This window comes from Chiloscyllium plagiosum, chromosome 38 (assembly GCF_004010195.1).
Source record: "Chiloscyllium plagiosum isolate BGI_BamShark_2017 chromosome 38, ASM401019v2, whole genome shotgun sequence".
NCBI lineage: Eukaryota > Metazoa > Chordata > Chondrichthyes > Orectolobiformes > Hemiscylliidae > Chiloscyllium > Chiloscyllium plagiosum.
Genome location: NC_057747.1, coordinates 652467 through 662847, shown reverse-complemented (window position 1 = coordinate 662847; position 10381 = coordinate 652467). Strand labels below are relative to the sequence as shown.

Genomic DNA, 10381 nt, shown 5'->3' with positions numbered 1-10381 from the left:
AGACATCTTGATTCATTGGGTTACTGGGCTGAGGAGTGGCAAATGGAGTTTAATTTGGAAAAATGTGAGGTAGTTTGGTAATGCAAACAAGGACAGGATTTATACAATTAATGGTAGGGGCCTGGATGGTATTGTAGAACAGGGAGACATAGCAGTTCAGGGACTTAATACTTTGAAATTTTGTCACAATTAGATAGTGTGGTTAAAAAGGCGTTTAGCAGTCTTCCCTTCATTGTTCATACTTTTGGGTATTGGAGTTGGAATGTTGCATTGAGGTTGTATAGGACATGGATGAGGCCTGTTCTGGAGTACTGTATGCAATTCTGTTCACCCTGTTATAGGAAGGATATTATTAAACTGAAGAGGGGTCAGAAAAGATTTACCAGGTTGTTGCTGGGACTTTTTTCACTGCAGCATTGGAGGTTCAGGGGTGATCTTATTAGGGTTTATTATTAGGGTTTATAAAATCACGAAGGGCATAGATAAGACAAATGACCAGGTCTTTGCCTTTGTGGGAGAGTTCAAAACTAGGGGCGAGGAGTGAAAGATTTAAAAAGGAGATGAAGGGCAACATTTTTACACAGAGAGTGGTCCATGTGTCAAATAAACTGCCAGTGAAAGTAATGGATGCACGTACAGTTACAATGTTACAAGACATTTGGATAAGTTCATGAATAGCAAAGGTTTGGGGTGGGGGATATGCGCCAATTGCAGGCAGATGGGACTAGTTTAGTTTGAGAACATGATCGGCGTGGACAGTTCGGACCGAAGGGTCTGTTTCCATGCTGTATGTCTCATATACAGAGAGGATGAAATATGCAAATCTGCAGAACAATTATGAGTGGAAAAATAGGGAAAACGTTGTGGATTGAGAGTCCAAACTAAAAAGGAAAATGAAAGCCAAGATGATATGCAACAAACACACAACTAGCATAAAGGGTTCTTGCCTTTATTAGTCAAGGCATTGAATATGAAATCATGATGGATCTGTACATGATAACAGTTAGGCTGTGATTGGAATACTGTGCACAGTTTTGGTCACCAGACTATAGGAAGCATGTGTTTGCACTGGAGAGGGTGCACTGGAGATACACTAGAAACCCCACCTGGGCTGGAGCATTTCAACAAGAGGAGAGACTACATAGACATCATGGGGTCTCCGAGCAGAGGAGACTGAGGGGATACCTAATTGAAGTCTAAAATTATAAGGGGCATTGTTCTGGTAAGTAGGTAAATGTATTATTCCTCAGTAGATGGGGCAATAATCGGGGGCACAGATTTAAAGTAAGGAGCAGGAGGTTTCGAGGGGATTTCAGGAAAATATTTTCATCCAAAGGCTGGGATGAATCTGGAACCTACTGCCTGAAATGATGATAGTGGCAGGAACCGTTACACCGTTTAAGTAGTATTAGATGAACATTTGAAATTCAGTAACAAAAAAGTCTATGGGCCAAATGCTGGGAAATGGAATTTCTAATAAATAGGTGCTTGACTGGCAAAGACACAATGGGCCAAAGGGCCACCTTCTGTGTTGTAAAACTCTATGTCTCTGGAGAGAAATGAAATAGAAGAGAGGGAAAACATTTAACTGAGAAACAGATGTCAGAAAGAGAATTCAAGTGACAAATTATTGACAAATTATGGATGAGTAACAGAATCAGTCAACCAAAATTAATAGCAAATATTCCTCATGTTAACACAAATTTTATTGTATAATCAAAACTAAAGAAATTTATAAAAATTCTGACATATAAATTTACAAAAATTTAATAACACCAAAATAGCATTTGAATCTTTGCTGCAGCAATAAACCAGCTTTTACAGTTTCTTAAAATGAATCTGTAATCTGTTCAGTACAATATCATATCGACCCATTACACATACCCCAGTCTGTACACTACCAACACATGCATAAGATTTGTATGGATCCCAATCTGAGGCAGAACTATTGTGTGATCCTCACAATCCTCTGACCTCTGAACAATGAATAAATGAATCAATCAATCCTCTGATCCTCTCATGGATATCACCAAACAGTGACGATCAGAATGTCTTGTGATCCTGAGGTATTCTCCCACACTCTGAACACAACAACATTGGTTGACAAGACATCTGAAAGTTAGAGAACAGAAACTGTGGCATGAAGATTATTATACACATTCACCTGATACTGCAGAACTGATGGATAAAGGAAATGGCAAGTGTTCATTGTATGTGGTTGTGAATGGGTTGGGAATAGAGAAAAGCATAGCTAAAGAGCAGAAGATATTTAGAGGATCTGAGGAGTGGGTGAAGTGAGAGAATTGGAAATGGAAGGCTGGTCACAGGAACTAGAAATGGAAGGAAGGAAGAAATGGAAGTAGAGGGTAGAGTTGTGCAGGGAGTGGAAAGGAGGGGAAGGATGGCGAACTGGATGTGGAAGAGAAGGGTGAAGATGGAGTGAAACTGGATCCAACAAAGACTTCACAGATCATCTTTGGACATTGAGCATTATTTGGAGGAGAGAAGGATTGAGAGAGCTGATTTTGACCTCAATCCGAAATGCCTCAAGACATTAAGTATTTTCAGCTGAGAGCGTGGGAATGATGTAGCTACATCCCAGGCTGACTTAGCTGTCATTGATGAGAAACCAATGGAAGTCCAAAGTAATTTTTAATACTGGTGAAAATGTAAAGCAGAGGAGAAATGTCACAGTATAAAGTAGTGCAAAGGTCACAGAAAACGTAAAGTTCACAGCTGATTGGTCTCTCAAATCACAAGCACAGCCAGCTGATGATAAGAGAACAAGGACAGGGATGGACTAAACAGATATTTAATGAGTAAACGGTTAATTGAGAGCAGACAGGAAAGATGAGTTGAAGATGCGATGAGATCAGACATGATCATTTTGAATGGTGGAGCAGGATCGAAGGGCTGAATTGTCTACTCCTGCTCCCAGTGCTGATAATCCTTAAAGACAGTAATTAACCTACTAAAATCTAATGTAAAGTATTGGCAAGTGAGTAGATTGGATCCTGTGCAATTATGATTTGAGCAGGAGTCAAAGGGAAATGGAATTCATCTGGAGATATAATTTTATTTTGAATGTATTACAAGGTTCAGTTTGGCAAAATTATACACCTACTAAACAAAGGAGAGATCCACTGACAGGTATACAGTCCTGGATAGATCATCTCTGGAATATTTTGAATGGTGCTGGCCAACAGATTTTCAGAAAGACACTCTTGGCTTTGGAGGAAGTGTAGAGTAACTGAATGATACTGCAACTGCTAATTATGAAGAGAGAATCTTCAAAGTGGAATTCTATTGCCAGGAATTTAGACCTTTCAGGGTGATTTAAGCAGTTATTCAGATATTAAGGAAAACAGATAAAAGTGGACAAACTACTTCCACTAGCTGGGGAATCTATAATCCTAAAAATTAGTGCCAGATATTTCAGCAGTAAAATTAGGAAATACTTTTCCACACAGAGGGGAATAAATTTGGATTCTCTTCTGTAAATACCAAACAACATTGGATTAATTGCTCGTATTAAACTGGGACTAATAGTTTTATTATCCAGATATATTAACAAATAAGGGGCAAGGTTGGGTATATGGACTCAGGTCATAGAGCAGCTCTGATTTCACTGAGTAGCTGAACAAGATCAAGGGACTAGATGGCTTTCTCCTATTCCTATGTCCCTTTTAACATAATAGCAGTCTAATAGATACAGATTAAACATTTTAGTTTCAATTCTAGAATAATGTGGACAATGTCTGCTTAAATCAGAGACAAAAAGCTGTTCAGATCAGTACTGGGTAGTGTACTTAATTGAAGTGAATCTACCCTTCCCTGCTAAACCGCTTGTCAGTTGAGTATCAGTTAGCATTTGTGCAATATATCTCTGTCAGTGTTGCTGACCAGCAATGTTTTCTTTAGCAGTTTTAACGTCGACTTAGAGCACAAGTATGAAACAATGAGCCTTGGAATAAGTTACAAAGTGTGATTCTAATCTGTTTGTGGATCAATCAATTATATTATTCTTATAAACTTTATAAACTTGTTCGAACAGATGACTCTGAGTTTTAATTCCCAAAGGCAGGAAAAGGGTGAAAAGACAAATGTATTGTCCTCATTATCACTTCATTCTTGGTGCATCAATAGACATTTTATGTTCACATTGGGCTCACTCACAAAAATTCTACCCATGTTTTCAAGCCAGAGTAACTGGACATATATCCTCCTTTGATGGGGTTTGCAAGAGCAGGGAGACAGATAATGGAGGTTGTGAAGCAAGAGGTCATGTGTCCACTAAGGCCTCTGCCAGACCATATTAAAAGATCATTACATTCTCTGTAATTTAATGTTCACAAATCAGAATGTGGACAACATTTTCCAAAAGCCAATTTCAAGTGGGATCACTAACCCGCACACATTCCCAGTATCCTCAACTCCCACACATTCCAAACCCACTCCCTCTCACATACTCCTGGGACTTGTTTCTATCAGGTGTTCCTGGTACCCCCTCCTCCCACAGGTTCCCATGTGTACTCCATCCCACATGTGTCTAGGACCTAGCTCACACACTTTCTAGGAACCCCATTTTAAGGCCATACATTCCTGGGACCCCCTCACTCCCTCATTACAGATCAGTACAAGGTAATTTCAACAGCCAATTGCAAATCCAGCATCTCAAAACTGTGACCAAATTAGTCATAGATACTGGAGGCAGGAAGTTTTCAACACTTGCCACAGGCTTCCTTTGAAATCATTTTAATGGCTAGCAGAGGCCTGTGTGGAAGAAGATAAATCAAACAGATCAGGTTAAACTGACGCATTTCTATCCTCGTAAATATCAATCTATGGATAAAGGCTTTGCTGAGCTAGCAATCAGGAATTTGATTAATTCATCGCTACTTGGTTCTCACAGTAAATGGACTGAAAATTCCTTTTATGTTGCATCCAACCTAAACAGATGGTTGATAACATATTTTACATCAGTCATTGTTCTGAATAAAACCACTCAGTTTGACAGAGAGGGTGTGCTGCTTGCTGGCCATGTTCCTGAATTGTGCAAATAACAACATGCTTTGGTCCAGACATCACTCACTAGAATGGGTAGGGTAGACTCTTCCTCCATGAAGCTCCCTTCTATTGTTTTCTATAACGCAGTCCTGCTTCTTGAGCCAATGCCTCCACGAATAAGAGGTGGGATGGGGAGCGGTAAATGGTGACCTGATACAGAAAGAAACATAGATTCTCCACTTTTCTTTTTCACATAGCTCCGATCAGTGTATAGTCCCTTTCTATTTTCTTACCCACCTGCCACCACCACCCCAAAACCTACCTATCCATCTTCCCACCTATCCCTAAGCCTCTCTTAATTGCGCTCTACAGCTAGTGACCTGCTGTGGCTGTGATTAGATTAGATTCCCTACAGTGTGGAAACAGGCCCTTCAGCCCAATAAGTCCACACCAACCATCCGAAAGGTAACCCACCCAGACCCATTTAAGGTGAACCGTTTAAGGACAGCCATAGGTGATATGGTTATTGAAAATCAGGAAATGACAGCTTTATTAAATATCAGTCTCTGCAGTGGAGGATGGGAAGAAAATACCAGAGATATAAGCAATACTAAAAATAAACCAAAGTGACGATCTAATTAAATCTAATAGAAGTTATGAAATGATTTTAGAGAAACTGAAGAGGCTAAAGATAGACAACTTTCCCTCACTCCATGTTGTCCACCCCAGGGTCGCAAAGTCTCTGAGATAGGTATAGCTGCTACAGTCATGATCAATGATTATCATAACATTCTCTTGATCCAGTAATTGGCAATCTTCCAAATCAAGTGACGGGTGACCTTCCCTTTATTGAAGAAAAGGACAAGTGAGGAATTGATCAATTTTTTAATCTAATGCAGTCACGTTTTTATACATTGGTCTGAGGGGCAGAGTGACAAAACAGTTGGACAAATGTGAGCCATTGAGGGAAGGCCAATATGATTTTGTATAGAATAAGTCATGTCTACTGAAGCTGGTTAAATGGTTTGAGCCAATAATTAGCTTGGTGGATAAGGCAGTGTCTCAGATTTGCTTGTTTCAACTTTCAGAAGTCACTTAAAAAGGTTCTGATAACATTTAAGAAGTGAGAGCACAAGGAATTGAAGGCAACTTATTGACATGGATTGGCAGTTGATTAGAAGGTAGGAAACAACTAGTAGGAAAATATGACTGATGAGATTCTACAGGGATCTGTAATGGGATCATTATGCTTATGTTTATAAACAACTTGGGTGGAGGAATAGAAAGTCACATTTCCAAGTTCATTGATAAGTTAGATGTCACAGTGGAATATATAAATAAGTGTTGCAAGAAAATACTAATCATTAAAGTGAGTGGATAAAACTGACGAATGGAGTTCAAATTGGAAAAGTGTGAAATCATCCAACCTGGACTTCTAAAAGATAATATTTGCTAAGTAGTGAGACCTGAGAACAGTGAAGGAGCAGAGGGATTTGAGGATCCAAGAACAGCACTCGCTAATAATTAGCAGACAAATTCAAAACATATAAAAGGTGAATTGAATGTTAACCCATATTTCAAGAGGATTGGAATTTAAAAGAGTGGAAGTCAGATCACAACTATGTAAATTTCTCATTAGATCCTTACTGTAGCACTGTATTCAGCTGTCAGCCCTGCATCTCGGAAGTAAATGACATTCTTCTTGAATGGATGTAGCACCAATTCACCAGAAAGTGACCAGAAATAAAGGGATTACGTTTTATGGACCAGGTTGCATAGACTAGGCTTGAATTCTCTTGTATATAAAGGATAAATGATATTCAGATGGAGTTGTTGAAGATGAATCAAGGAGATGAAAGGGTGGGTACAGAAGACTATTTTTTTCTAGTGGGAATATCCAAAGCAAGCCTAAAGTTGGAGCTTGTTGCTCAGGATGATGTCAGAAAGAATGTCTTCATAAGTAGTTCAGCAGAAATATAGAACCCCGCCTCAGCTGTAATCTAATTCAGGTTCAGGCAGCTCATTGGCCATTCCTGTTGCCATGTTCCTAACCGTTCTAACCATGTCCTACCCAGTGACGTCTGCTCCTCCACCTTCTCTTCAGCTTCAATTAGTGACCCACTGTGGCTGTGATGTTGCAACATTTCGAGGTGAGAGGAGCTGGAACTATTCAAATTCAGTTCAGTCACTCCGGTGGAATTGGAATCTGGAATAAACAATGGCAATCCAATTAAGTTAATCAAATAGCTAAAATATTTATTTACAGGTCACTCAGTGACCCTCAATCTTCTTTGTTTGATGCTCTCTCAGAGGTTTCTCAGCCTCCAAGCCCTTGCTGTAACAGATACTCATACTCATATCAACTTGCATTTCCATAGCAGTTACAACAGTGAAGAAACTGTGAACCAGAAGGCGGGGTTAACAAGGAAGAGAATGAGGATGGGACAAGATAATGGTTGAAGAGGAGACAGGAATCAGAGAAATGATGAATGATAATTTTCAGACAGGGAAGGCTGTCTTAGAGTTCTCCAGGAGTTTGGTGTTTAAATCCTTGCAGTTCTTCTATATATATAAAATATATTGGGTACATTTGCAGATAAAATAGATCTTGGAAAAGTTGTGAACTGTGAAAAGGATAGAATAGAAGGATATTCTATAGAAGGTTAAAAGGATATAAGTAAGATGATGGAATGGGCAGGCAAGTTTGGTGTAAAAAAGTGACGTAACTCATTTTGGTAAGAATGTTCTTAATAAAGGTAATACAAAATAAAAGTAATATAAAATAAAGGATAACACTAAGGTGGCTACAAAACTAAGTGACTTGGCCATATATCTGCATTAATAATTGAAAATGTCAAGACATGTTTAAAAAGTGATGAATGAAGCATACAGAATCCTTGGCTTTATTAATATAGGCACATAATTTGACAGGAAGGGAAGTTGCATCAAACTTTGTATAAATTGCTAGTTTGACCTTAGCTGGAGTAATGATTTCAGGTCTAGGTGCTGCACTTTACCAAGTCATTAGAGAGAGTGCAGAACAGATCCAAAAGGATACAGGGATGAAGAAATTTTGTTGCAATGTTAGGTTGAAAGGTTAGAGAAGTTGCAATTGTTATTCTTGGAAAGAAAATCGAAAAGAGATTTCATCGTAGTGTTCAAAACAATGAGGGGTATGGAGGGTTTGTGACAGACAGAAAGTGTTTCCAAGGGTGGAAGGTTGGAAAATCAGAGATCAGAAGCAATGCTGACAGAAAAGCTTTTGCTACAAGTGAGTGGTTAGGGTGTAGAATGTGAAGCCTAAGACTGTAGTGCAGGTCGATTCAATTGAGGCATTCAGGATGTTTGCTCTTACTAAATTTTATTATCCGTAGAGGAACGGTACACATGGCTCAAGGAAGACTGCTACTGAGATGCTCAGTGATTTCCACTGAGTGCAGAGCCAGTGCAGAGATGGTAAACTATATGGCCTCCTTCTGTGCTGGAGAAATTCTATGATATTTGGAGGAGGGACAGTTGGCTTAAGGAGTTGCTGCTGATCGATTAAGAGGAAATGAGTGGCAGATTGATGGTGATGTACGCACAGAGACACAGAGTTAGTGTTGCTGCAGCCAGGGGGATCACAGACACATGGCTGATGTCACTACAAGTATGGGATCACAGGTTCGGTACTGGTGTTGTTGGAGATAGAGGGAACACAGACTTTGGGGCTATTGTTACTAGTGAGGATCTAAACCCCTCCAAAGGGGCCTCTTGGTTCGAAAGCGGTCAAAAGAATCAATGGAATGCAGTCTGTACAAAGCAAGGGTCATTAGTTTATTAAAGTAAGGCACAGAGGTTAAAGGTTCTGTGTTCCGTGATGAAGTTGTGCAATTACATTCGAAAATAACACATTATTTATGCTTTTTAAGAGACAGTACAGCCTTAATTACAGGAAAAGACCAATCACATATTATAAGGTGACACGATTTACAACAGGCTAATCCAATGATATTCCCTGGGAAAAGGGTCTTAATTATGTAAATCATCATGTCGTGGTAGCAGTTCAAGGTTCGTTCGAATGGTCAATTAATGTATCAGTATTTATTTTATGAAAACTCCATTGTTCTCTTATCTTTGGATTTTAGCTTAATTCTGCAAAACAGCAGTACAAGTTCACAGAGTTCAATCATTATTCTCAGCCATTTTGTTGTGTTATTTTAAATTGAAAAGCCAATTTGTGGTTTGTAAAAATCTACATATACTTGTTGCTTCTGACAACAACCTAAATTCAAATTTTAGATCCTCAGGGAATATAAACACAGGCTAACGTTGCTGCAGAAAGGGTAAAGACAGAACAGGGCTAGCGTTGCTGGAGGCAGGGGAACACAGACATGGGTCTAGTGTTCCTAGAAGCAAGAGGGAATACAGACTCAGGCTGATGTTGCTGCAGGAAGGGGGAACACTGACCTGGGGCTGATATGGGTACAGGCATGGCGAACATGGACACAGGACTGGTGTGGCTGCAGACATGGGGAATACTGACACACAACTGGTGTTGCTACAGGCAGAGGGAACACAGACATAGGACTCGTGTTGCTGGAGGCAGGGTGAAACTGACAGCGGGTTTTAAAAAAATTCATTCATGAAATGTGGACATCTTGTTATGCCATCTTTATTGCCTATCTCTAGTTGCTTTTGAGAAAGTGGAGGTCAGATGACTCTTGAATGGCTTTGGTTAATTTGATGTAAGTCGACACAGAACGCCATTAGGGCGGGAGTTTCTGGATTTTGTCTCAGCAGCACTGAAGGAATGGGGATTAGATTACTTACAGTGTGGAAACAGGCCCTTCGGCCCAACAAGTCCACACCGCCCTGCCGAAGCGCAACCCACCCATACCCCTACATTTACCCATTACCTAACACTACGGGTAGGAAACCGGAGCACCCGGAGGAAACCCACGCAGACACGGGGAGAATGTGCAAACTCCACACAGTCTGAGGCGGGAATTGAATCCGGGTCTCAGGCACTGTGAGGCAGCAGTGCTAACCACTGTGCCACCGTGCCGCCCATAAATATATTTCAAAGTCTGAACAGTGAATGGTTTAGAGGGTTTGTCACTGTGCAACTGTCACCAAACATGACCACTTTTGATCTTATGAGAAGAAAGGTCTTTGATGAAACAGCTAAACATGATTGGGCTTTGGATTCCCTGTCAATTTAGATTTACATTTTGCCATTTTTCACAAACGCCATTAAGGTTTCAACTTTACATTTTTTTCGTAGTACCAACATTCATCTTAAATTCAATAGTGAAAAGTAGAACTAGAGCCTGAATCTTTTATAAGCTTTTATTTGCTTCGATAGAACTTACAAATATGTAGCTCCTTAGCC

General features: G+C 39.8%; 1 protein-coding gene across 2 annotated transcripts in view; it reads right to left on the bottom strand.

The window, feature by feature from the left end:
- Positions 1-1973: 1973 nt before the first annotated feature.
- The window catches only part of LOC122541738 (primary cilium assembly protein FAM149B1-like), a 203105-nt gene continuing 194697 nt past the window's right edge, over positions 1974-10381 (bottom strand). For both annotated transcript variants that reach the window (XM_043678630.1, XM_043678629.1), the window contains 2 exons: positions 7079-7213; positions 1974-5217 (listed from right to left, as the gene is read on the bottom strand). In XM_043678630.1, the coding sequence (XP_043534565.1) occupies positions 5144-5217; positions 7079-7213 (209 nt within the window). In that variant the 3' untranslated portion in view covers positions 1974-5143. The remainder of the gene's footprint in view (positions 5218-7078; positions 7214-10381) is intronic.